The following is a 27184-nucleotide window of genomic DNA, read 5'->3' as shown; positions in this document are numbered from 1 at the left end:
GTCCTCGGCCTGCAGTTAGTTCCAAGCACCAATTCGACACAAACACAGTACATAAACCACTCTAGCTGAAACCGTCGTCATCTCCACGCTCGCTACGCTTATTCCAGATGCTACAACCGTTTCAACGGCCTTAACATGGCTCCCTACCCCAGCGACAATAACGGACGACGCCCGCCACAACAGCCCGGAAATAACGACGATGACGACGTAGCTCGCGATCTTGCTGCACTCGACGAACGATACCCGCCAACATCTGCCAATTTCTCTCGACCGCGAAATACACGACGTTCTTACACAGATCCCAACAATGATCGTCCGCCGCGTCGATCTTCAGCTGATGATACCAATGTGAGATCTGCTTCGAGGTCCCGGTCCAGACGTCCCGATGATGGCGCACGTCGACGAGCAAGCGGACCATACGAATTGCGACCAATTCCCTCGCGGACAGAATTGTCCACTGACCTTTCGGGTCCTCCCGATTACGGCGACCGAGCCGACATTTCTGTCGACAAGGCCAGTGTCGCATATAATGGCAATTCTGCTTCTCGCGAAAAGTCCTCGGTGCGAGCCGATATCAAAAAGTATCTTCGTCAAAGGCGCGAGAAAAAGATTGGACCAAGCGCAAAGCCGACATGGAAAGAGCGCACGCGCAAACAGCTCGGAGAACTCCACCAAAAGGTGATTGTCGAAGCAATATTTCGCCAAAAACCTCTTCAGCCTCTACCAGACGGTCGTCATGTACCTCTAAACCCTGCGCATCGGAACGCTAATGGTCTCATCGACGAGCGCGCTGGGAAACCATACATCAGTAACTTTATCCGGTCGAGCCGTTACACCGTCTATGATTTCTTCCCTAAACAACTCATCTATCAGTTCAGTAAGCTTGGAAACTTTTATTTCCTTGTTGTGGGAACGATCCAGATGATTCCTGGTCTGAGTACAGTCGGACGGTGGACTACGATTGCACCTCTGGGTGTATTTGTCGCATTCAGTATGGCCAAGGAAGGTTACGATGACTATAGGCGTTATAGGCTTGATCGTGTCGAGAACCGTAGTGAGGCTTGGGTTTTGACGGATCGAGCCGCCACTGAAAAGGGTCGCATACGGCATGCCGAGAAGATGAAGAAGAGGAAGGAAAAGGATTCAAGGAATGGCGAAGAACACATGCTCGATGATCTTGAAACGGGTGCCACTGGCGCAAAAAAGGTCGGAAATGACGGAGACTGGACTTCTGTTCAATGGCAACATGTTCGCGTGGGCGATGTTATTCGGTTGCGCCGCGACGATGCCGTTCCGGCCGACATTGTGCTTTTGCACGCCACAGGTCCCAACGGTATCGCATACATTGATACGATGGCTCTTGATGGTGAGACGAACCTCAAGAGTAAGCAAGCATGCCCTTTGCTTGCTGAGCGGTGCAACACTATGGAGGGACTGCGGGCAACACAAGCTACAGTCATCTCCGAAAACCCGAACCTGGATCTTTACAGCTACGATGGCCGCGTGACTGTTGATGGCGAGACTCTACCCCTCTCCATGAACAATGTCGTCTATCGAGGCTCAACTCTTCGCAACACGGCCGAAGCGCTGGGCATTATTGTCAATACCGGCGAGGAGTGCAAGATTCGAATGAACGCAAACAAGAACGTACGAGCCAAGAAACCTGCTATGCAATCTGTTATCAATAAGATGATCATGGTGCAGATCTTTATCGTTCTCATGCTCACCATAGGCTTGACTATAGGCTATTACCTCTGGCGAGACCGAACTGAAGACTTTGCGTGGTACATCAGACGTCGCGGCTTCTGGGATGCACGCATTCCGTTCAAGGAGATTTTCTTTGGCTTCATCATAATGTTTAACACACTCATTCCGCTATCGCTGTACATTAGTCTTGAAATTATCAAGCTGGGTCAGCTCTTTCTCCTCCAGGACGACGACATGTACGATCCGATATCTGACACACCCATGGTGGCCAACACGACCACTATTCTTGAAAACCTGGGTCAGGTCAGCTATGTCTTTTCCGACAAGACAGGAACGCTCACAGAAAACATCATGCGCTTCCGAAAATTGTCGGTAGCTGGCGTTGCTTGCTTGCATGACATGGACGTGCAGAGAGACCAGGAGGAGATGCGCAGGAAGATTGAGGAGTCAGAGCGACCAAAGAAGGGAAAGTCAAAGATGGGAAGTCTGTCAGCGAGCAGAAGCGCGGTGCCTACTATAACTATCGACGGACAACAGGGCGATCTTCAAAGACCAGAAGCTACAAGAACCATGTCAACGAGCCATTGGCAATCTTCCGTCAGCACGGCCCAAAATACCGACATGAAAACTGAGGACTTGCTCGACTATATCCAGAGAAAACCCAACACTGCTTTCTCGCGACGTGCCAAACACTTTCTACTATGTATTGCGCTATGTCACACTTGTCTTCCTGAAAAGACTGACGAAGGTGACATCAATTTCCAAGCTGCATCACCTGATGAGCTCGCTCTTGTGGAAGCAGCCAGAGATCTGGGATTCCTAGTGATTGACCGACCTGCACAAGCTATCAAGCTAGAAACTCGGGACACGGATGGCTCCCCCCATACTGAATCTTACCAGGTCCTGGACGTGATTGAGTTCAGCAGTAAGAGAAAGAGAATGTCGATCATCATCCGCATGCCTGATGGACGTATCTGTGTCTTTTGCAAAGGAGCCGACAATGTCATCATGCAGCGCTTGAAGCTGAGCAACCTTGCTGAGGAGAAGGCAAAGGATATTGGTCGTCGCACAAGCCAGCGAAGGCTTTCTCGACAAGATCAAGCCTTGCGACGAATGAGCACGCAGCAGAGTATCAGCCCTTATGGAAGCCCCTACGGTAGCCCTCGCAACAGTTTCGGTTTCTCCAGGGCAGAATCGTCATCTAACCGGGAGGGGCTCAGACTAAGCTTGGGACGTCGTTCCACTGATCTTAAGCGCTTGTCTCAGCAGCTCGCTCGGTCACCTCGCGCCTCGACAGACATGATGAGCCCGATAAGTCCCAGGCAGAGTCTTGGCCACATGCCATCGTTTGAGAATGCCGACAGCAAGATTGACGAATCTTTGGCGTCGAACGAGGGTGCCATATTCGAGAAGTGCTTTCAACACGTTGACGATTTTGCCAGCGAAGGTCTTCGTACGCTTTTGTATGCCTATCGTTACATTGACGAGGATTCCTATGCTCAATGGAAGGCCAAGTACAGGGAAGCCGAGACCAGCTTGGTCGATCGCCAAGAGAGAATCGAAGCTGCTGGAGAGCTCATCGAACAAAAGTTTGAGCTAGCTGGAGCGACTGCAATCGAAGACAAGCTACAGGAGGGAGTTCCAGACACTATCGACAAGCTGCGCCGGGCCAACATCAAAGTGTGGATGCTCACGGGTGACAAGCGAGAGACAGCTATCAACATTGGTCATTCTGCTCGTGTGTGCAAGCCATGGTCAGAGGTTTATGTGTTGGATGCGACTCTGGGCGAATTAAAGGAGACCATCACCATGACTCTGAACGATGTTAGCCGAGGCATGGTTGCGCACTCTGTCGTCGTTGTTGATGGTCAAACGCTTGCCAAGATTGACGAAGACGACGAGCTATCTCTCCTCTTTTATGATCTTGTCGTGCGTGTCGACTCTGTCATCTGTTGTCGAGCTTCGCCCTCTCAAAAGACAAACCTTGTCAGTTCGATTCGAAGATATGTGCCGAAGAGTATGACTCTGGCGATTGGCGACGGCGCAAACGACATCGGCATGATCCAAGCCTCCCATGTTGGTATCGGCATCTCTGGTCGTGAAGGCCTGCAAGCTGCTCGCATCTCAGACTATTCCATCGCGCAGTTCCGGTTCTTGCAGAAGCTGCTATTTGTCCATGGCCGATGGAATTACATGAGAACTGGCAAATACGTGCTTGCCACCTTTTGGAAGGAAATCTTGTTTTTCATCGTGCAAGCTCATTACCAGCGCTATACGGGATACACTGGAACGTCGCTGTACGAGTCGTGGAGTTTGACCGTTTTTAATAGTGCTTTTACGTCACTCCCTGTTATCCTTCTTGGTATTTTCGAGAAGGATTTGCGGGCCGAGACTCTGATGAAGGTGCCTGAGCTGTACACGTTTGGTCAGCTCAATCTTGGGTTCCGGTTCTCTCAGTACTTTGCGTGGATGGTCATGGGTGTTGCGGGCAGTTTTATAATCTGGTATTTCTCATGGTGTGTTTACGATAAGACCTTCTCAGACCAGGATACCAGCATTTTTGCGATGGGTATGGTCAGTTTCACTGTTGCTGTTGTTTTCATCAACGTCAAGCTCCTGTAAGTTCTTCTTTCGTCTGATGACAAGGCGTGCGCTAATTTGTTGTAGGATTCTGGAAGTCCACACCAAGACAGTCATTACCTTTGGCGGCTGTTTGGTATCTGTTGCTGGTTGGTTCTTGTGGATGCTGGCTATCTCCGGTATCAAGCCCGCTACTATTGGACCTTATATCGTCCGAGATGCATTCATCGACAATTTCGGTCGTACACTTCAATGGTGGACAATTGTGCTGCTCGAGCTTATCACGCTTATTGTTATTGAACTGGTAGTCCAGGCCGTTCGAAGAGTTTACTTCCCCTCTGATCAGGACCTGATGCAACGCATCGAAAAGGACGGCAATGTGGACAAGGTATTCGGTGATGGTAAAGATGCTGAAGAAGGCGACGCTGAGGCAGAGGAGAGGGTTGTCCCGGAAGCAGGCGAGAGAGTCCGTGAGAGGAGAGCAGGTCGTGCGAGCCACGATGATTATCAGCCGGAGTTTTTGCCCACTGCGGAAGAAGAGAGGGAGAATCCGATGGAACAATGGCGGCGTTGATCTTTCCTTTGTAAATACATGTTTGACTTGGGTGCTATGGTGGGAATACCAGTGGAGTTTATGGGATGGGAAGCATAGAATGCCGAGCGTGCGTATTGCGTGGGTATCATTATAGTAGTAGTATTTTTGCATGATTGAACGAGTATTTTATTGTTATGTTTGTCTTCCAATCGTCGTGATACCTTGTGAAATAGTCCCGCGGCTGATACCCGGAATCTCCGTCATTGAAGACTGAATCAAGGCCATCGGAATGATTACCGAAGCATGTGGAGTAGTTGATCAACATCCAACCTCGGCGCTGGACAAGGATCAAACAAACAACCAGTCTCTTCTTATAATGCTACCTTCTCCCTCTCCACAGAGAATGTGATGACTCCTGTCTACAGCTGACATTTCCCACTCATCAATAAAAAATGGGCTCTTCATGTCCTCCAGCGACACTTGTCGCATTACAACCGCCGCTCAGACAACAACAGCAACAACCGCCATGCGCATCATCAATACATCCCGCCTTTTTCACAGACAGATTTCGACGAGCGCCGGCGACTTTGGCGGTGGGATCGTTGGTTAATCCTGTTACGCTGGGATATGTTTATCAGGAGAGCGAGAGAAGGAAACCAAAGTTGTGAATGATGGGACCGGAGACAAATCCGATGTCTTGCGCTCGCGCCGATGCTTGATGAAATACGACACAGCGAATGAAAACTACGAAATGGATTGAACCTGGGGAACTGACAAAGGCGGGAGCTACGACATTTTTTTCACGATTACGACAGCAAGAGAAACGATGATGGTATTCGGGGTATCAGTTTTTTATTGATAAAAAGAGGACCTTGTTGCTTAATTATACCCTTTTTGCCTGGGTTTCACATTCCCATCAGTTTCGCCTTAGGAAGTACAGAATAGCTTTAGGAAAATCGAACAAAAAAAAGGAACGAGGCTCGACGCTGGAGAGCTCAGTCAGGATAGCAGTCACATCCCTCCCTCCCTTAGGAACCATTCTTGACAGCAATGACAATCGCCATGATGATGAGGAATATCACGAGAGCCAGTAGTCCCATGAGTTTGACATTCTTCCACCACATCTTGCGCTTCAGGCCGCGACTGCGCACGCGAAACTCTCGCGCGCTACCGCCCAGCCGATCGGTCTTGTCGACCAGCAAGTCCAGGCGTTCGCCGCGCTCGAGCAAGCTCTCGATATTCTTCGTCATGATCCCTCTCACGTCATCAATTTCTCGCTTGGCGTTCCCGATGGCGTCGTCACGGCCGCCGGTCGTGGTGCCGTAGTCAACCATGAGGTTCTTGAGCTCCGAGTTGAACGAGGCGGCGCCGTAGTTGGGCATGTCGGAGAAGTCGGTGCTCTCGGGGAACTGCTGCAGGAAGCGCTTGCGGATCTCGAAGAGGTAGCCAAAGGGCACGCGACGGCCGAGCGACGAGTCGGCGATGACGAGAAAGGTGAGACCGCCGGCGGATGGGTAGTCTTGGTGCTCGGAGGGCGACTCGGCGACGTAGTGGATCTGGTGCTGGCCGTGGGTGTAGGTGAGCTTTTGGGGGTTGGTGTGTTCGATTTTAGGGAGGATGAGGGAGGCGAGTGATGAGGTCTGTGACGAAGCTGAGGTTGTGCATTCTGAGAGGATGGTGGTGTTGTGGGCGATACATGAGCTGTAAAGTATGTTAGTATTTGTTGATTTGCGATGGGCGATGTTGTTGGAGGACGAACTAGAGAAGGGGAGTTGATGGAGTTGATGACGAAGCCATGGTGGGCGATTTGGTGGTAGCAATGCGATGATGAAATTGTGTTGATGTCGTAGCTTGCAGAGGTTTCTGGCGATGGAAACGAGTACTAAAGATGGGGAAGTTTAGAAGCTGGAAAAGGCCAATGTCACTCACTACAATGACGCCTCAGTCTCATCGTCATGCTCACCAAGGTTTCCATGAGTGGGTCAAATCCAAAACGAACACCAAACAGATGTAGACAAAAAGCGATTGACCACTAGCAGGTTACGTTGGCCCAGAGAAGTGACTCGCATTTCTGTCATCCTTGAACCGCTACAAGGATTATCTGAGGTCCAATCGTACCCCCACTTCAAAGTGGTCGCAGCGGGTCCGGCTTAACGATAGTCCCGGCTCATGGAAATTTTGAGACTGAGAATTGAACATTTGATGGCGACACAAGGTGTATTCGTCCAAGGTGAATAGTGAGACAATCCTTTGTCTTTTTTTTTTCTTTCGTTCTTTATTCTTAGGGGAGCATGGTGAGCTCACTCTTGAGTTTTTCATCATGAGGTATCTGCTCCGGACCGGAGCTGTGCGAGCTCCTCTTATTCCTCTTTCAATCTCAGCGAGGTCGCTTTCTACGACAACTCGACTTGAGAGACAGCCGAGCAAAGGTAAACCTTCTCATAAGAAGGGATTTGGAAAGCCCGGTGGCTTCAGAGGCGGTTTAGTATGTTTCTCCCCCTTGTTCAGGTATCGGCATACTAACAATATTTTAGTTGAGCCACGGCCAGGATCCAAGATCAAGACTAAGACTTGACCATGGCAAAAAGTCATTAGGCCGTCATGGCGTGTTTCGATCAGCTGTTTTGTCGAGGTTCGAAAAGGTTATCGAAAACATGAGCAGGGCGGCCGTATCTTCTGCGGGTGTCGGAGAAGATGAGTTCCATCGACAAGCATCAGAGTTCATGAATGTGCTAGACAAATCTTTCCAACTGGCCGAGGAGAACGTGACCGACCGCGCCAAGAATCCTCTATTCTGGAATCTCCGTGACGCATTTCTCAATAAAGATATGAAGGGTCTTACCAACGAGCTCCAGTACTCCTTCCAGTCATTCATCATCCAACAGAAATTCTCAAAGGGCTTGGAGGAGAGTCACAAGCGACTACTAGACTTTCGATTTCCCTACGAATGGTTCCCGGCGACGAGAGCGATGCAGCGAAAGATTCATGTCCACGTTGGACCGACAAATTCTGGCAAGACGTACAGAGCGCTCAAAGCTCTCGAAGCTTCCAAGAGAGGAGTCTATGCAGGACCCTTGCGTTTGTTGGCGAACGAGGTCTACCAGCGCCTAACAGCCAAGGGATTGCCATGTGCGCTGCTGACAGGAGAGGAAGTGCGGGTACCCTCAGATACGGATACGTACTTTACGAGTTGTACGGTGGAGATGGTTCCCGTCAACGAACAATTCGATGTGGCTGTCATTGATGAGATCCAAATGATAGCAGATGAAGACCGAGGACAAGGTTGGGCGACAGCTTTGTTGGGTGTTCAGGCGAAGGAGGTCCACCTTTGTGGCGAGGAGCGAACCGTCAAGCTGATTGAGAGCATCTGCGCATCCATCGGCGACGAGTGCATTGTGCATCGATACGAACGTCTGAGTCCCCTAGAGCCCATGGAAAATGCTCTCATGGGCGATTACGGAAAACTTGAAAAGGGTGACGCTGTTGTCGCTTTTAGTCGTCTGAACTTGCACGCCCTGAAGCTCACGATCGAGAAAAAGACGGGACGGCGATGCGCCATCATTTACGGATCTTTGCCCCCTGAGGTGCGCGTCCAGCAGGCAGCTTTGTTTAATGACCCCGACAACGACTACGACTTTATTGTAGCCAGTGACGCTATCGGCATGGGTCTGAATCTGGAGATCCGACGAGTTATTCTCGAAACATGTGCCAAATATGACGGCAGCCATAACAGATTGCTCTCATACCCCGAGCTGAAGCAGATTGGCGGTCGAGCGGGCAGATACAAGACTGCGCGAAATGCCACTGAGGGAACAGAGAGCGAGGTCACAGAGATACGCAAGGTTGGCTATGTCACCACAATGGATAGGCAAGATCTCAAGATTGTCCGTGAGGCTTTCGAAGCCAATGTTCCTGATATCGAGTATGCCTACGTCACCCCTCCCGCTTCTGTTGTCGAGCGTTTCTCGACCTACTTTCCCAGCCAGACGCCCCTGTCGTTCATTCTCATGCGAATCAAAGAGTTAGCATCTGTGAGCAAACTGTTCAGACTCCATATATCTACGGAAAAGCTCGAGATTGCCGACATGATTCAGGATATCCCCCTGACCATTTACGATCGACTCACGTTTACCAACCTGCCTATTGCCGCACGCGCTGAGAACGCGGTACCAGTTCTTCGCGCACTCGCCAGCGTCGTTGCCAAGAACGGCAGCGGAGATCTCCTCTCCATCAAGGAAATTCCCCTGGAGAATCTGGACCTCAACATGAAGACCTTTGAAAGGAAACCGACTGAGTATCTCCACAAACTGGAGTCTCTGCACCAAGCCATCAACCAGTACATCTGGCTATCATACCGCTTCAGCGGCATGTTCCGAGACCAAGCGCTGGCGTTCCACGTCCGCTCGCTTGTCGAAGAGAAGCTGATTGAGACGCTGGAGAAACTTGATTTCACAGAGGGACATCTATCCAGCTTCCGAAGGAAGGTCAGAGAGGAGGCTCAGAAGAGGTTTGAAGCGCAGGAGGAGCTAGGAGAGATTGGGAAGCATGATGCGCAGGAGGGAGAGTCAGATGACACGCCGATTGGGGACTTGGACTGGAGAGGACCTGCGCAAACGACGTCTGGATGATTATGAATGTAAAAATGTATAGTACTGGAGGAGAAGGAAATGCATGGCATATGATGATGCTTGGCGTTGGATTGGGGGCCTGTTAAATAGGGCACTCTGGATGTAACTTTATTATTAGAAACATTGTATCACCAAGTTTGTACGATATTACAATTATGGCAATTATTGCACGTGCTCTTTGTTTCATGATGTGTGTTGGTCCTTGAGACATGATGAGATTAAGTTGGTAATATATTTAGGTTGTTCACAAAATCAATATAGCAGGTATCAGTAATAGGATTTGAATACCTTGAGTCATCGTAAAAGCTAATATCAAAGGCCCGAGCATGCTATTACGACCAGTCTTGGATTTGTATCTCCCGCGTCCGTCGCTAATAAGGAGAGAGAGAAAAGAGACTGGACCCTTGGACCAAGATCAACGTCATTCACTAATTTAACCCCTGTTGGCCCTGTAGCTGCAGCCTGCAAAGTGGGGAGCTGAGAAACCTACCAAGGTAACCTCAAGGCTCAAGGGCCCTGGAGTGGGGGAGGTCCAACTGCCTTAAATCAGCTCCACTCCACTTCTCACTAGACTAGGTCCCGTCCCGTCGCATTTCACGCTGACATAGAATCTTGGACCTTGATTTATTATCCATTCAGAGGAACTCAATCAATTTCATATACGTTGTACCACCCGACAAACGCGACGCTGCATACGTCTTGTGCTCGCCTGTCACACAAACACAACTCTGTATTCTTCACGACTACGACTCCAAAAACTACACTCACCATCAAAAAAACAACCCTCAACTTTCGCCCACGATGGAGGATGTTTATGGTGACCACCCCTCCTTGGCCGGCAACACCATGCAATCGGCGCCTTACTCTCGTCGAGCACCCAGTCCGCCTTTTATTTACATCCCTACCACCGGAACCTGCGGCAACGTGAATACCCCAAACCTCTTGCCGTCCTTTGAGAATGTCGACCCGAGTCAGTTGACCCTCCAGGATGTCATGATCATCACCGGCAACGTGAGGCACATCGCGACCGACTGCACCATGGACTGGTCTTACGAAAAGCGCCGCGAGGCACAGCAGCTGGTCGACTTTTTGTATCTCGGCCCCAACATCGCCGCCAAGGACCACGACTATCTTCGCCGCGAGGGCATCACCATGATTTTGGTCGCCAGGGACGCTCGCATGGCGGGCACCAGGCTCAACACTATTGAGAAAGCTGCTGAGACTCTCGGTATTACTCTGCAGTACATCGACCTAGAAGGCTATGAGAATCTCATCCAAACCTTTTCACAAGTCGTTCGCACCGTCAACGACCATCTTCTCTCCGTCTACCACCGCCAGGCCGAAGAGATCACCCAAGACGGTTCCATGAAGGTCAACCCTAACAATTTTACCCGTGGAAAGGTCCTCATGACCTGCGAAACCGGCAACGACCGCTCAGCAGCTCTCGCGGCGGCGTACATAATGGCGGTTTTCGGAATGGACATGATTACTGTGTTGCAGTTCATCAACATTTCACGTTTCTGCTGCGTCTTTGATGAGGATGCCAAGCGCAAGCTCCAGAGCTGGGAGGATCTCATCCGTGCACGTGCCCAGGTGACCCGACAAGCCGAGATGCCCCAGAACGCACTGCACGCCAAGCGACAGATCGACGACCACTACGAGGACCCGGAATCTGACATGAAGGACATCACTACGGACCGGGACCGATTTGAGGGGCGTCGGGCCTTTGCTCCCTTTTTCGATATGTGAAGGATGGATGTGAATGCTTTTTATACTCTGGCACGAGTAGAGCAAATACATGCATAGAATGGATGCATTTAGTGCTCTGGTATGAGTACATGGATGGCGTTGGGGAACGGAAAGATACCCGGTGTGATTAATGCTGGTGTTGGGGTGTCAGCAACTTTATGATTTTTAAGCAAAACATTTTGCTCTTTGTGTGCGTTTGACTGCCATAGTAGGGGCGTAGTAAAGCGTGTTTCGCACATTGTGTGCGGTTTTTCTACAATAGGAGGGATCAGTAGCCGTGGGATATTAGTATCTATAACTTAATCAGTACTGTTATTAGCTATCAACTTGGTCCGTGTTTGAAGTGGCGGCATAAATGAAGGAGAGTGTCTTTTATTCACATGTGAGTCATGATGTGAATGTTGTGTTGAGGTGAAGCATCAAAGTTGCTGTGGGATATGGACTTAATCAGGTTGCGCATATGCCCTGCTTTCTATGACTCTTGATGCAGGGCGCCGAAGGCATATTTTGCTTGACCGTGTACCAACCACTCAATTACCCAATCAACTTGATGTGTATTTGAAGTGGCAGTAAAAATGAAGGAGAGTTGCTTTAATCCAGGTGTTAGTCATAATGTGACCGACCGTTGAGTTGAGTTGAGAGACCAATGCTATCGTAGAATATTAACAATTATGGACCAATAATCAGTAACTGCGGTGGTAAAATAAATGCAATAGAGTTTCCTTACTATATTTTTAGTAGTCAATGGTTGGTTCATTCAAGCGCAAGGCCGAGGTCGTCAATAAATGTCAACTCAATATACTTCTACCCGCCAGCTGCCTGGCAGTGCCGACCAGAAATATAGCATTTCACCTCCCAAACAACAAAAATGAGCACCCTTCACTCGAAGCTTGTTATGTTAAGTTTCATGGTTGCTCCGCATCAACCGCGCATCAATTATTTTCTGCCTGTTGCGACAGAAGTGTAGTTGCGCGCACACTTTCATGGAGTGATTAGGTTTCTTGAATCGCTGGTACTTAAGCACTCTCTTTCTGTACCTTTGATTCTTTCTTTTCGAGTACCGTATTCGGCCGTCCCGCAAGAACGCGATATCCGTCTTCTATTGCTATTGTTGTCATCAACTTCTATTGTTGTCAACACCAAGCTATCCTTGTGCTCACCACAAACCTCAACCCCTTTTCTTCATCACTACTCTATTGTGATAAGAGATTAATCGCAAGCGCGATATATACATCTTGGAAAGAAGGTGATTTAAACGTAAGTGTTTCCAAAAGTCTCGCGCTCCTTGTCGCGATATCCATCGTGAGTGTTCACTTCCCCCAAACACTATCATCACAACCCCTTTTCTTTATCACCACTTGTTCTCGACACGAGATCAATCACACACGCGATAAATCCTGAAAGAAAGACGATCCTATTTCTTTTTCTGTCGGAGATCTCGCGTTTTGGACCGTGATACCTCTCGCGAGTGTTCAATGCCCACAATCACGATCTGAGTTACAACTTCAGGTCCCACTCAGACTCACTTCAACCTTAACACTCTTTCTGCCATCTACTGTCGCAACGTCCGCCCAGCTATATAGCACGGGCTTTACTTTTTGAAATCACTCTGTCCACCTGTCGGGCTCCAGTCCACCGCATTAAACTCCACAACGCACACAAGCTAACCAACCACTCAGACCAACTAGTATCTCACGATGGTTATCCACGATCGCTTTAACTTAGACATCGTGGAGAATGATACCTCTCGAGACGGTACATTCTGGTTCGGACCAGAAGAGCTCCCGCCTACTGGAGACTTAACCTTCTCAGAGGATGTCGACATGGAGTTCGAACGCCAGCTTCTTGGAAATTTATCTATCTCGGAGGATGTCGACATGGATCGCGAACTCGAACAGGAACTCCCCAAGAATGACGATGACATGGAAGCCGAGTCCGAATCTGAAGAGGAACTCACCGAGAGCGAGAAAAAGTACGAAGCTGAGCGCAAGCGTGCCATCAGAGAAGGAAAGAAACCAGACCGCCCGAACCAGACATTTGGGTGGTTCCCTCTTTACAACCCCAATGAACGGGAAATAATACGACAAGGGTTCAGTGAAGCCCCGGGAGGCATGAAGACAATCGAGGAACTACACGAACACTTTATCCCGGGGCTAAACTGTACGATCCCTAGGCCCCCTCCTCATCCTGAGACGCAGTCATCCATCGACAGCATCACAGTGCGACAGAACCCTCCTCCTGGCAAGAGACCTGTAGGGCGACCACGCAAAGCTGTTGGCACCGCTAAGAAACCCGCGAACCGGCATGCTGGCAACCGCCCAGTCAAGAGCAACGCTCACCAAACTTATAATTTGCCCCCCAGCCACCCAGCCTATCAGCGGCTCGATCAGCAACGTTCTGATAGGAAGGAGGATGCCCCTGACGAAGTCCGAGTTGACGGTACCCCGAATTACCTTTCACGCAAAGCAAATCTTTTGACTCTGAACCACGGTCGCGAGGACATTTTTGACGGTATCGATCCAACTGTGGCTCGCCAAGTCCGTGAATTCTGGGTGCGTGAAGGAATCGAAACACCTTTCAACAACAAGGCCCTGTATATTCTGCATCATTTGATGATGAAGCGTGAAGAGAAAAGGGACCCGTTCTTCAAGGAGTCAGAAATCACAGAAATCAGAAAACGCATCAGGTTTCTGAACATGACTCCCCTCAATGATGCAGAAAAGGCTGAATTCAACAAGCTGTTTCGACCGGATGTCGAATGGGAATAGGATCCCATCGACGATACAGACACAGACACAGACACAGGCACAGGCACAGGCAGCAAAAGCCTGACTCGGGGAGAAGGGAGAGTAGACAACCATGTAGAGGCGTAGGACGACCTCTCATGGGGTGTCAAATGGGTCATTCTATGGATACTTAACAGAACTAATCGTTTCGCAAAGATTGTTTCTTTGATCTTGCACCTGCGACATCGCCAGGCTCGAGAGTTCGCAGAACAATACACCCGGCAGTATTTTATGTGGGAGATTTGGAAGGAGAATGTCGAGCGCATTCCACATGCTGCCCTTCTGGAGCATGCGCTGGAGAAGAGACAGACTGTTGCCGAGCTTCTGCAACAGTATCGCCCTCTTCTTTACACTGAACAGATAACTCGACAGGATGAAGAAAAGGGGATGTTTTTCTTAATTAACCTAAACAACACTGCTGTGACTGAAGAATTTAAAGCATTTATGCAAGAAAAACAGCCAGGCTTCTTGCGCTTGGACATTGAGTGGGATTTCATCCAAGAGACTATTGACAAGCAACAGATCCTGGCTTCGGTTGGAATAGGTTGGCTGAACCCTAGTGAAGTTGCCAAAGTCATGACGAGATCTCTGCCAAAAAAGGTTTCAGAACAAAACGTGGGGATGAGAGACCCTCTTTCAACCATAACCCTTTCCGGGGTTACATTCGACGATGAAGGACATGATTCGGATACGTCCCAGAACGAGGTCGAACCGATCGATAACAGACAAGCATTGGAAATGGGCAGAAGACTTGTCGAACTGGAAGCACACGATGAAGAGATGGGCTTGGAAGATCTTCCCCTTCCAGAAGCTCCTTTATTGCCCCTTATACCAGGACCGCTTGGCCCGCAGGCAACGCCGGATCAACAACAAATGCTAAGATTTGCTTTGCAAAGAATAGCACCCGAGAGCTACAGTATTGTGCATGGCGTTTATGCATCCAGGCTTGTATCAACCCTTGAAGAAGAAGAAAGAGCGCCTTTTCCAGCACAGTCTGCATTTCGTCCCAGGGGCTTTCCCTTTTATGCTAGACATATTACAGGGATTGTAGGCCACAGCGACGAAGACCCCGTTGGCGAGGTTTTGGGGGCTAGCGAGAGTCAAAGTATGGGCGCGACTGATCGGCAATTGGCAAGGCATGGTACTCCGAGCGCGAGAGTAAGAAGCTCCCCTCAGATCGCTCAGAGAGGGTCTTTCAACCTTGGTCAACAAACAGGCAGTAGCTCAGCTACGCAGAACAGTCGAAACGAGTCTGGATATTATAACGAGGGGCAAGCGAATAACTTTGCCAACGCCCCTAATGTCGAGCACAACACTTTCGGCCCTTCGACTGGATCAATTCCACGCCAATTGCAGGAGCCAGACGCAGCGCCAACACCTTCAAAGCAACTCAGTCAGATGCTTGAGAAGTATCAAGGCTTTCTTACGAAGAGCAACAAGGAAGAAAAAGGGGCCTCCACCGATGATGATAGTGATGACGGAGCTGCGATGGAGCTTGGTGGCGTAGCCCTCCCAGAACCCGAAAATGATGAAGATTACTGTCCGAAAAAGAAATCAGCGAGAAAGCCGCCGAAGAAGAAGACCACTGCCGTCAGGAAGTCTGGCCGACCAGTTGGCCAACCCAAGAAGGCAACTCTCAAGAAGAATAACACTGCAACCCCGAAGAACGTTGGAGATACTGAAGCTGGAGAGAGCAGCACCCTGAACTCTTTCGACGTCCAGAAAACACCAACAAAGAAACAAAAGGGGGATAGTCCACTCGATAGCGGACCTCCCTCGTCTGGCCGTATCAAACTCATCGTCAGGCCATCTCAGACGTCTACCTCGAATGAGCCCAACAATCCAGAACCCGGTGTCACCTCACCCAGGGTAGATACCCCTACCCCTTCGCGCGCTCGTGTCTCGAAAGCAAAATATGCGATTTCCGCCCAATATGCAACGTACGCTTCGATGTCGACAAGTGCGCGCTTCGCCCAAACAGCTGTTCACAGCGCCAAAGGGATTGCTGACACCGCAACACTTGATGCCCCCAGCAATATCATCGATCCAAACAAGCTTGTTTTGGGATTTTCGAAGATAAAAAAAGACGGCAAACAGCATGCTGATAGAGCAGAGTTTGCTTGGAGGGCGGAGAGAGCAGAGTTCGCAGGGACGGCATTTGAGGCGGATGATGCGCTGCAAATACTGGCGAGAGGAGAACATGGTGACGCAAAGGGTACTGATTGAGGTTGCACATGCGAGGATTTCGTGGGATTGGATCACATTGTGTTTGTTGGCGACGGTTTTTTGGTGGTGAGGTTTGCTTCATTTTGACTCCTAGATGGGTAGGTAGCAAAATGAGCTTGTGGAAAGAGCACAGGAATGTACTTGCCTCAGTACCACTACCCAAGGTAGCAGGTAGTACGGGCAATAACTACTACTCAAATCTCTTCATAAGGCTTGAATAAAGGCAATTCAGCTAATAAATTAAATCTAATACTACTTCCTCTCTCTAACATGGCGAGTCTGGTCTGTGCTACGCCTTTGTTGCGAAGACTATCTAACCCATCACGCCGTAAGCTCCAACATCTCTGCCTAAGATGCACTGTTTGTGCCAAACTTCTATTTACTTATTTATGTGACATGCTTGGCCTAATTTGTCACTTGAAAACGGCAGCTGCCTGTGCAGTGCGTACCTTCCGCTGCCAGCTGTAACACTAATGCATCTATCCGCTCGCAATCTTGTCCCTAATCTTCACCCCAATTTCATCTTCTTTAATTTCCATCATTACAGCATTCTTTCCACCATTCACTCGTTCTTCCAATTCTACCAATATTCGTACTGCAGAAAAAAAGACGGCCTCAATATGGACACCGACTCCACCGACAGCGAAGATGATCGCGTTCAGTATCACCTGACCGTGAGGCCTTCGAAGCATCGAAAGAATACAGAGAAGAAGCGCCTGGAAGAGCAGATTTTGAAACAACATATGATAGAACTCAACAGAGAAGCCTATGCCAAAGATTCTGAGAAAAAAAGGCGTGACTCTTTCGCTGAAGCTTCCACCGACATTACACCGCGAGAATATCAGATAGAACTCTTCGAAGCCGCCAAGGAGAAGAATCTCATTGTGGTTTTACCTACAGGTATTTTCTTGTCCCTTTATGCCTCTACTCTGGACATTCTAATAGGCACAGGTTCTGGTAAAACACTCATCTCCATCTTATTGCTAAAACACTACATTCGAATCGAAGTGGAATCTCGCGCTCTTGGAAATCCGAGGAAGGTGGCCTTTTTCTTGGTGGAAAAAGTAGCCCTCTGCGAGCAGCAATACCGATTCCTTAAGGACCAGATTTTCGGCCACAAAACTGTCATGTTCACGGGCGATAACCGCGGCGTGACCAAGGACAAGAAGTACTGGGATGATCAGTTTGCCTCAAACAAGGTTGTGGTCTGCACTGCTCACATTTTGCTTGACTGCCTGAACAACGGCTTCATTACGATGGACCAGATCAACCTCCTCATCTTCGACGAAGCCCATCATGCAAAGAAGAAGCATGATTACGCGCAAATTATCCGACGATATTATTATTCTACCGACAAGAACAAGAGACCCCGCATTCTAGGAATGACCGCTTCCCCTGTGGATTCCAAGGCTGGAGATGTTGCAGAACTGGCACTTGAACTTGAGAAAACCCTTGACAGCGAGATCGCAACACTCTCCGACAAGATGATGCGACAGGCGACTGATTTCCAAGTTCATGTTGAAGAGACAGTCAAATACAGCACACTTGGAATACCAGACGAGACCAAGACGCAGCTTTGGGACTCGATCTCTAAGCTAGTATCGCGAAACAAGGAATTCAAGGCGTCTCTCGACTTCACAAAAGAGGCCTCTACAATCCTAGGACCCTGGTGTGCGGACCGATACTGGCAAGTCTTGATCGACGATACAGAGATCAAGCGACTTGCCGACAGGACTCGCATGGCTTTTTTCGGGGGTGGAGAGAAGTTGTTGGCAAGAGGAGACCAAGCAGAAGAGGCTGTCAGGGAGGTTCAAAAGGTCGTCGCAGCCCACGAGTTTGGGACGATCAGTCCTCAATCGCAGGAATTGTCTGCCAAAGTGAAATGTCTGCATGAAATCCTGGTTCATGCCTTCACAATCGATAACACAAAGCGCTGCATCGTTTTTGTTGATCAGAGACACACAGCTTGCCTCCTTTCAGACCTTTACAGCCAAGTTTCAATGGCAATTCCCGGGATGAATGCTTCGTATATGGTAAATTGAGTCCCGTTTTCAACAGCAGTAACTAACCACAATAGATTGGTCAACAATCTAGCAGCAGCGCCCTTGGCAATATGTCCCTGCGAAAGCAATGTTCAACGCTCAAGAACTTTAGGGACGGCATGATAAACTGTCTCTTTGCTACATCAGTGGCAGAGGAGGGAATTGACATTCCGAGTTGTGATCTTGTTATCCGATTTGATCTCTATACTTCTGTTATTCAGTATGTTCAATCCAAAGGGCGTGCGAGACACGAGTCTTCACGGTATATCACCATGCTGGAAGATGGCAACATGAGACAGATTCGCAGTCTGAAACAAGCAGCGAGAGATGCCACAGCCCTTCGAGAGTTCTGTCTAAGAATACCTGCCGATCGAAAACTTCAAGACGATGTATTTGATGAGGAGACGGAAAAACAAATCAAAGAAATACGTTTTAACGTGTACAAAATAGAATCAACGGGCGCACAACTTACATTCCCTTCAAGCCTCGAGATACTAGCTCGATTCGTTGCATCCTTGGGTACAGCAGAGAACAGCCATAGCAAGGCTGAATATCACGTCTACAAGGTGGGAACATATTTCACAGCCGCCGTCAATCTACCGTCCAGTTCCCCCATCGTCTCCCAAGCAGGCTATCCACAACGAAGCAAGCTTCTCGCAAAATGCTCAGCAGCTTTTGAGGTTTGCAAGAAGCTCATCAATGGCAAACACATTGATGATCATCTTCAGCCTACTTTCAAGAAACATTTCCACAAAATGCGCAATGCTCGTGTGGGAATCAGCCCTAACAAGAAGGGTGAGCATGACATGCGCCTACGGCCCAACGTTTGGAGTATCCGTGGAGAATGGACACACTTCTTCCCAACAAGAATTACTCTTGACAGGGATGATGGAGAGAAAAACAGGCCGTTGATTCTTCTTTCGAGAAGTCCACTTCCAGGACTACCTTCAATCCCCTTATTCTTCGGCAATGGACGCTCAGCCATCGTTGAAGTGACATGTTCTCAAGAACCTTTACCCATCACGACCGAGGAAGCTGATGGTTTGACTGCTTTCACACTCAAGATCTTTGCCGACGTTTTCAGTAAAGAGTTTGAGGCCACTTGCGACCAGTTTCCTTATCTTCTTGCCCCCTTGGCAAAAGACACCAATCTAAACGAAATATCGCGAATCGACTGGGATACTGTCAACCTTGTCAGAGACCATGACAGTCTCGAATGGGAGAATGCGCCCGACGATTTCTTTTTCGACAAGCTTGTTGTGGATCCATATGATGGAGGGCGCAAGCTTATAATCAAAGGCATTGACAAATCCAAGAAGCCTTCTGATCCTACACCGGAGGGAGTGCCTGAGTCGAGAAGTCGTGCTTATAGGTCCGCGGAACAAAATATTAAGCAGTACAGCAACAGTCTGTTTTCCAAGTCTCGACTAACGGCCCAGTGGCGAGACGATCAACCGGTTGTCAAAGCTGAGCTTCTCTCATTGCGACGCAATCTGTTGGACGAGTTTCAAGTGAACGAGGAAATCAACAATGATTGCTTCGTCATTTTAGAACCCCTCAACGTGTCACCTGTAAGTGAAAGACTCTTCTACAAAACGTATCTAACACGTCCAGCTGCCGATTGACGTCGTTTCCATGGCACTCAAGTTCCCGGCAATCATCCACAGAATCGATTCTGCTCTGATCGCTCTTGATGCATGCGAACTATTCGACCTCTCTATTCCGCCAGCGCTGGCACTCGAGGCAATGACCAAAGACAGCGACAACACTGAGGATCATGGCAAGCAACAAATCAATTTCCAAGCTGGCATGGGTTCCAACTATGAGCGGTTGGAATTTCTTGGAGACTCGTTTCTCAAAATGGCCACCACAATCTCCATTTTTGTACTCAAACCCAAGAGCAACGAATGTTTGTACCATGTAGAGCGCATGCTGCTCATCTGCAACAACAATCTGTTCAACACGGCTGTAGATTGCAAGCTCCCAGAGTACATACGATCCTTGGCATTCGACAGACGAACTTGGTACCCTAATCTTACACTCAGAAAAGGCAAAGCTTTCAAGACAACAACGCGACAGTGCTTAGCCGACAAAAGTATTGCGGATGTCTGTGAAGCTCTCATTGGTGCTGCGTACCTCTCAAGCAAGGATGACAATTTGAACATGGCCGTCAAAGCTGTGTCACAGATGTGCAAAGCAAAGTATCATACCATGATGGCTTATGATGAGTACTACGCATCTTTCAAGGTTCCAGATTGGCAGAAAGCCAGTCCAAACGCCAACCAGCGTAGACTTGTGCAGAAAGTGGCCGACGCTATCGGGTACCACTTCAAGTCTGCTCCGCTGCTCCAGAGCGCATTCACGCATCCTTCCTACACGTATTCAGGGAACGTTCCAAACTATCAACGCCTCGAGTTTCTAGGCGATGCCCTCATCGACATGACTATCGTCGAATATCTCTATCGCAACTTTCCCCTCGCAGACCCTCAGTGGTTGACGGAGCACAAGATGGCAATGGCCTCGAACCAATTTCTCGGTTGTCTGTGTGTTAAGCTCAATCTGCATCACCATCTTCTGTTCAACACGTCGCAGTTCATCAGCAAAATTCGTGACTATGTGGCCGAACTTGAGTTGGCTGAAGAGACTGCGCGCCAAGAGGCAAAAGAAGACGGGACTCCAATGCGCATGGACTTTTGGCTCAACGCGACAACGCCTCCAAAAGCGTACGCAGATTCAATCGAGGCACTTATTGGGGCCATGTTTGTGGATTCTGAATTCGACTACTCTGTTGTTGAGGATTTCTTTACCAAGTTCATCTTCCCGTACTTTGAAGACATGTCTCTATACGATACCTTTGCAAACAAGCATCCTTACACATTCCTCACCAAGAAGATGCAACAGGAGATCGGGTGCATGGATTTCTGTATGGCTTCAACAGTCTGCATTCCTGATGCTGAGCGTGGCATGGAAGTTATGAAAGAATACGACATATTCACAGGCTTTGAGGTGCACAAAAAGGTCATCACATGCCACGTGTCAAAGAGTGGAAGGTACGGTAAGATTGCTGCTGCAAAGGGGGCACTCGAGTTGTTGGAGCCGTATGGTGGAGATGTGGTCGCGATGAAGAAGCTGTTGGGCTGCGACTGCGACTCTACAGCAGCAGCCGTGGCGGAGATGGACCATGGAACAGCTGTCTAAGTACTGTAGGGTATTTAGTGCACATGTCTTGTCACGATAGCGATTGAGTACCCAGCGGGACCATATGGCGAATTATCGAGGCAATGATGGTTCTATCTATTATTCAATAAACTTGTATCTACAAGTATATGCAATGTTCATAGAAAGAAGAGAAAAGAAAAGCGGTGTTAATAACTGATCTGTAACATGAACATCCGGTCTGTGTTCTCATCAACCACAAAGGTTTAGTGGCAGCCACCTGAACAGTCTTGTTTAAGTAAAAGGCGGTCTCAAGACAACCACAATCAGAACCGGTGGCACGCAGTATCATATCATAAAAGTACAACAAGTTGATAGACAAAAAAGTAAAGTGGGATTATGGCAGAAAAAGTGTGATGTGAGACAAAAAAAGACAGTGTTTATCGTGCCTCGACACCGGATTGAACGATGGACCTTCGCATTACGAGTGCGACGCTCTACCACTGAGCTATAGAGGCTGCTAATAACTTGGTGTGAATAAGCCTCATTCTGTTAGCTATATTGTCAGACGTGATTTTTTTCAGCCTCTGATTATCACCTCACGCTACATCATCTGCCAGCGCTCTTTTTTCAACTTCTACTGTTTAGTAGTTGGCAATTGTTCCCATGGTGCGGGATTAGAGAGCATTCGTTGCTGCGGGACGGGTCAGGGTCTTTAGTGTGCCGATCTCGCAGGCCTTAGATTAGGAGGTCGCTGCGACAATAGAACTGCAACGACCTTTAGACAATGACTGATAGAAAAAAGTTTGAATTGGTATCGAGAGTGCTATCAAATCCACCCGTGTCCAAAATGCTGCCGTGCAAAGACGTGCTATCCTGAACGCCAAAATTCAGTATACAAAAGGAATTCCGTCAAGTGTCGTCGTATTCCATCCAATAACTCCATTCGCTGGTTCATATCTCATTTAGTGGTCCTCAACGTCGGCCGCACATGCCTCTTCTTCTTCCTTCTGTTGTTGTCTTTTATTCTTCATCGCCCTGCGAATCTTCAGGGCTGTCTGCATATCCACCTTGGCATCGTCGGCGTCTGTCAAGCCAAACTGGTCCCAGCCTAGATCACGAATGTTGATACCGAGATCGGCGAGCGAGACGAAACCAGGAATTGCAGGAGCAGGAGGAACGTCATCTTCCCAAGAATCCGAATCTTGATTGTCAAGCGTGGATGTTTGGTTGGTGCGGCGAGGTGTGTTGGCGCGACTGTGGCTCTGTCGTGACTTTTGTTGTGATCGCTGTGGTGTAGACTTGCTACTTCGTGTGCTAGGTCGTCGAGGGCTCTTTGGTGTTTTGGGGCGCTTCGAAACAACAGGCGCAGCTGGGGTTTGTGGAACAGAAGGAGGCTCAATTTCAGCCTTGAAAATAGGAACAGGTTCAAAAAGACCAGGAAGACCAGCGCCGGTAGTGCCGTAGTGGTCCTTCATTAATAGACCCTCTTCGTTGCGGCGTTTCTCCTTCCATGCCACGAAAGAGTCCATTGAGTCCTCGCTTGCGTCAGAGAGGTAGAGATCTAGGTCTAGGCCTTCATTCATGGGGTGGCCGAGATGCCGCTCGACTTCCCTCCGTGAAGGGACCAGTGTATCAGCAGAAAAGTCATCATCGCCTGGATTATAGTAACTGATGTCGTCCAATATTTTCTTCTGTTCATGTTCAGGTGAGATTTTGATGGAAGGAGGAAGAGATGCATCAATAGATGTACTTGGGGTGTGCTGGCCCACGGATTTAGGAAATGCATTGCTAAATCCAGAGGACATTGTTGATGGTGTAACGCAGGGTTGCACCCTCCATAAAGATGATGTTCGCACAGGGATATGCTCGTTAATGTCGTCAAGACGCTGGCTCCTAGCGCTAGTCATGGTACGAGTGCGGTTGTATGATTTGTCCACGGATGAGGAACTGGACGGGCGTGAAGGTTGAGACATGTCGTTGCGGGGGAACGAGAGGGCCAATCCCCCATGGTATGATTCAGGGCGTGCGTTAAGCGAATCGTGACGATCGTAACTATAGCTTGGTTCAAGATACGAGGTGGACTTTTGCTCAGATAGTCTGAACCGCGACGGTACGCTTGGAAACGGCGCAAAATCCTCATTGTCTTCTTCAACGGTATCGATCTCGACGCGACCAAAGCTCCTTCGCCTACTCCGACCTTCGCTCGTTTTTGGCCTGGATCGCTGTACCGGAGGCGGCGATGCTGGTGGTGAGACGGGCGGTAGTAGAGTTGGAGGTGATGAGGGTCTTTCATAAGAAAAGCTTGAGATCGACTGGTGTAGACTGAGGGGTCTTGGTTTTGGACGCTCCTCTTCTACCTGTGGAGAAGCGAATGCATTGAATGATCGTCTCCGGTCCTGTTTTGACAATGGCGCTGGTTTGAGGGTTGCCAGGGGAGACTCGGACCGTTTTTCGCGAAGATGTGATTTGCTAGGTCTCGGTAGATCGTTAACAACTGGGCCAGAATATGATCTCCTCCAAGCTGAACTACCAGACTTGGACCAATTGTCTCGTTTGGTCCCCGAGTCGCCATGTGGAACACCAGGGTAAGGCGCACAATCGTCATCTTCTTCTTCGTAGTCGTGCTCGTCAGCGGGCATCACCAAGCGCCCACTGCCAGAGAGTCGGTAGAGTGCTTTTGTAGCGGCGCTTTTAAGGTTCAGACCGTTGTCGCCCAAATTTCTCTCGGCAACGTCTTCCCCGTACTCTCGCGAACCAGTGGCTGTAACTCGCGAGCGAAAGTTTGAAGGCTTGAATTCGCCCTGCGCATCGAGAACGTCGACAAAGGAATTGCGCTTGTTCTGAAACGAGTCGAAGGAACTCTCGCGCCGATGATGAGTCGGAATGGAGGGCACTGGAGGTAATCTTTCGGTGCGGCCTCGTGCAGGTCTTTCTGGGACGCTCCAGGCTGAATTTGAGCTTCGAATACTGCGTGTCCAAGAAAGTGGCCGTGATGTTGGAAAGTCGGCTTGGTTAGGCGCTGTGGTTGGTCGTGATTGGGATATGCCTCGGAATCGGGGAACCATGGGAGGAATAGCGCTGGAGTCATCATCATCATCAAAACCGACATGTCGTGGTATGCTTGAGAGTTGTGCTTGGCTACGTTTCCTGGCTGCTCGTTGCAGTTTGTCCAAGACGTTGGGGCCATTTCCCGCGACTGGATATGTTCCTGGATCCTTGTTAGCTTGTTTGTTTAGGTGATTTGTTTTGGGGACGTACCTTGAATTGGAGGAATTGAAGCTACAGTCGAATGGTACTCTTGACCCTTGACAGACGCCCTCTTCGCACTGGATTTGCGGGCAAAAATATTGCTAAAGAAACCCATGATGACCTTGGCCTGCCATATGGCAGGTCGGCATCGGAGAGAGGTGGTCGGCTTGTTATGAGGGAATTGGATGTAGGCAGCTAAGAAATGTCGAGTAATTAAAAGAGAGTAAGCATTCCGAGCTGAGATGAAAAGCAAAGCAAGGCGAAGCAAAGGCAAGAGAGGGGCCAAGAAAAAAGGAAGGTACGGCGGCGTGCTTTAGTAGAAACAGAGACAAGAGACAGAACAGAAGGAGAAGGAGAAGGAGGGAGACAAGTCTTTGATGATGAGGGACTAATGCACGCCAAACCTGGGGGCTTTAGACTTTTCTAAAGAGTGTCACGGCCCAATAAATGGACTGCTAGACTGGAGAGTGTCATAGCATCTAATGTCCCTGGTTAGAGAATCTTCCGTGCAAGCTTCCTTTTAACAAGATCCTTGACTAGAAACGGACAAGAGACTTGGGTAGATGGGGACAAGAACAGGGGGTGAGGGAGCTAGCAATGACGCCAACCGAGGAGACAAAGGCCCGCGCAAGATGCAAGTGTACTAAAAAGGAGACTACAGGACACGGATCTACCATCTGTGCGCTGTGATACCTGCCAGGTACCAACATAAATAGGTAAATAAAAAAAGACTCCTTTTTTTTTTTAATGGTATTCAATTCATTCTCAGCACTCACATCTCTAAATTCCTCTACTAAGACATATATTCCTTTGTCTCACGATGCTCCAATCACAACAACAAGATGGTCGATTGTCACCCCCAGGATTCGGATCAGGGGGGCGTTTGACTTGCAGCGATGGCCCCCATCCAGTCACTGACCGACTGGGCCCCCCCTGTGACAACACGCAAACTGATCAATGCAGGGACCACAACAGTCCATGCTAAGGGGGGCGTGCTGTCTGAGTGCCACGGGGACGGGAATGCAGTGCACGGCATGGCATTTTGATGAAGAAATAGTCGCAAACTCATGTACCACCAGAGACGAAAAAAAGGGAGAAAAAAACAAGACAAAAAAACAGCCTTGTCTCAATGTTTGCTGCAACCGTTTAACCGACTGACGCCATCGTCACAGTTTTGAAACGGCGTGGCGACTTTCTAAATCTAGAGTTTGACCAAACAAGGGTCGTTTTAGGCTACACGACAAATGGGAAGCATGAGAAGCAAGTAAATGAGATATGACTGCATCAGCTACACCTTAACCGGCTTATCGAGGCTGTGTTTCCGATTTTTTCGTGGAGAATAGCAGAAACATCCCTCTCCATAATACGGCATTGACTATAGGCGACTCCAGCTGCTTGGTTCGGGAATCCGAGATTTCAAGGGGGAATAGTCAAAGAAAGGGCATCTCCGCTGTGGGTTTGGTATGACTTTAACAAGGCTGACCTTGCCCGTCTGCAGGGGACGGATCATGTAGATTCTGTGCCATAAGAGGTAAGCGAAACGAAGAACGGATTGTATTAAAATGCAAACAACAACAACAACAATGCTGGCGGAGTAGGCCGGACATTTGCGTTACATGGACACAGGAACGGGCCGCTACCGATGAGCCTGATGATACGGTATTTTGGTGTGCAAATTACCATGTGGTATCGCGTCCTGCTTGTGCTTGTGTTGGTGCTTGTGCTTGTGTTTGTGTTTATGCTGATGACTCGTGGTAACCTTTGTAATACCAAGCACAGTAGCTGATCCTCATTTTGATACTGGCGTGTCGTCCGGATCCCCGAAGGTCACGGGCGAGACTGATCGATTGGCCGTTGATGTAACATGAAAGGATGAGAATAAGAAACGATTTAATAAGATCTGTCGCATTTATTTCTTCTTGTACCCGATAAAAATGCTACTGTTTCATATTCTATTGTCCACCGCGTGTACAGTTTAATGACATGTAATATCATCGGAACATTGCTTCTTCCCGTATCGCTTTTTCCGTGATTCATAGACAAATATGTTTCCGGTCCAACAAGATGCTTGTCATTTAATCAACAAAAAGCCGGACTAACGATTTGGTCTCGAGACGGACGGAAACTAAGAAATAGCAACTAACATGGCAGTGTTGATCAAGCCGCTAGGAGAAATCTTAGGAGAATGGGATCAGCAGTCAATGCGATGCGATGATTGTCCGTCGATTGTTCCTGGGCCGTCTTTGACGCGATTGGCGAGGCTAGAAGAGTTAATTAGCGAGTGGTCAGTCTGTGGTGGTGATGTTACCCTGTAGCATGTTGGAGTAGACTACTAAAGATTGGGAGGTGTTGTTGGAATGTTTCTACTAACCCATTGTGTTTGGCATTGTAACTCCGCATATGAGCAGGCACCAAGTTGCATTAGATGTGCGATGGAAAGAGTGAAGCCCTCTATAGTGTTGGCAGCGTCTAAAGTGATTGCATGTCCTCAGGGTATCAGAAAAATTGGCCGCTAGAAGCATA

General features: G+C 48.9%; 7 protein-coding genes across 7 annotated transcripts, besides 1 other annotated feature; 5 read left to right on the top strand and 2 right to left on the bottom strand.

Moving 5' to 3' along the window:
- Positions 1-135: 135 nt before the first annotated feature.
- FPSE_07077 (uncharacterized protein) lies at positions 136-4861 on the top strand (the record flags this gene model as incomplete). The annotated part of the gene is made up of 2 exons (XM_009260195.1): positions 136-4325; positions 4375-4861. 2 exons carry the CDS (start codon positions 136-138, stop codon positions 4859-4861), a joined length of 4677 nt encoding a protein of 1558 aa, XP_009258470.1.
- Positions 4862-5850: 989 nt separating this feature from the next.
- Positions 5851-6619, bottom strand: FPSE_07076 (uncharacterized protein; the record flags this gene model as incomplete). Its single annotated transcript, XM_009260194.1, has 2 exons — positions 5851-6523; positions 6582-6619. The coding sequence occupies 2 exons, from the start codon at positions 6617-6619 to the stop codon at positions 5851-5853; spliced, it is 711 nt and encodes a 236-aa protein (XP_009258469.1).
- A 523-nt stretch (positions 6620-7142) lies between these two features.
- On the top strand, positions 7143-9450 carry FPSE_07075 (uncharacterized protein; the record flags this gene model as incomplete). The annotated part of the gene is made up of 2 exons (XM_009260193.1): positions 7143-7307; positions 7357-9450. 2 exons carry the CDS (start codon positions 7143-7145, stop codon positions 9448-9450), a joined length of 2259 nt encoding a protein of 752 aa, XP_009258468.1.
- An 801-nt stretch (positions 9451-10251) lies between these two features.
- FPSE_07074 (uncharacterized protein) lies at positions 10252-11199 on the top strand (the record flags this gene model as incomplete). Its single annotated transcript, XM_009260192.1, has 1 exon — positions 10252-11199. The coding sequence occupies one exon, from the start codon at positions 10252-10254 to the stop codon at positions 11197-11199; it is 948 nt and encodes a 315-aa protein (XP_009258467.1).
- Positions 11200-12896: 1697 nt separating this feature from the next.
- FPSE_07073 (uncharacterized protein) lies at positions 12897-13967 on the top strand (the record flags this gene model as incomplete). Its single annotated transcript, XM_009260191.1, has 1 exon — positions 12897-13967. The coding sequence occupies one exon, from the start codon at positions 12897-12899 to the stop codon at positions 13965-13967; it is 1071 nt and encodes a 356-aa protein (XP_009258466.1).
- Positions 13968-16831: 2864 nt separating this feature from the next.
- FPSE_07072 (uncharacterized protein) lies at positions 16832-21451 on the top strand (the record flags this gene model as incomplete). Its single annotated transcript, XM_009260190.1, has 3 exons — positions 16832-18244; positions 18289-19824; positions 19868-21451. The coding sequence occupies 3 exons, from the start codon at positions 16832-16834 to the stop codon at positions 21449-21451; spliced, it is 4533 nt and encodes a 1510-aa protein (XP_009258465.1).
- A 923-nt stretch (positions 21452-22374) lies between these two features.
- FPSE_07071 (uncharacterized protein) lies at positions 22375-24776 on the bottom strand (the record flags this gene model as incomplete). Its single annotated transcript, XM_009260189.1, has 2 exons — positions 22375-24620; positions 24671-24776. 2 exons carry the CDS (start codon positions 24774-24776, stop codon positions 22375-22377), a joined length of 2352 nt encoding a protein of 783 aa, XP_009258464.1.
- A 227-nt stretch (positions 24777-25003) lies between these two features.
- Positions 25004-25023: a microsatellite.
- Positions 25024-27184: the final 2161 nt, after the last annotated feature.

This window comes from Fusarium pseudograminearum, chromosome 4, assembly GCF_000303195.2.
Source record: "Fusarium pseudograminearum CS3096 chromosome 4, whole genome shotgun sequence".
Taxonomy (NCBI): domain Eukaryota; kingdom Fungi; phylum Ascomycota; class Sordariomycetes; order Hypocreales; family Nectriaceae; genus Fusarium; species Fusarium pseudograminearum.
Note: the sequence above shows the minus strand (reverse complement) of the source record. Positions and strands in the feature narration are given on the sequence as shown.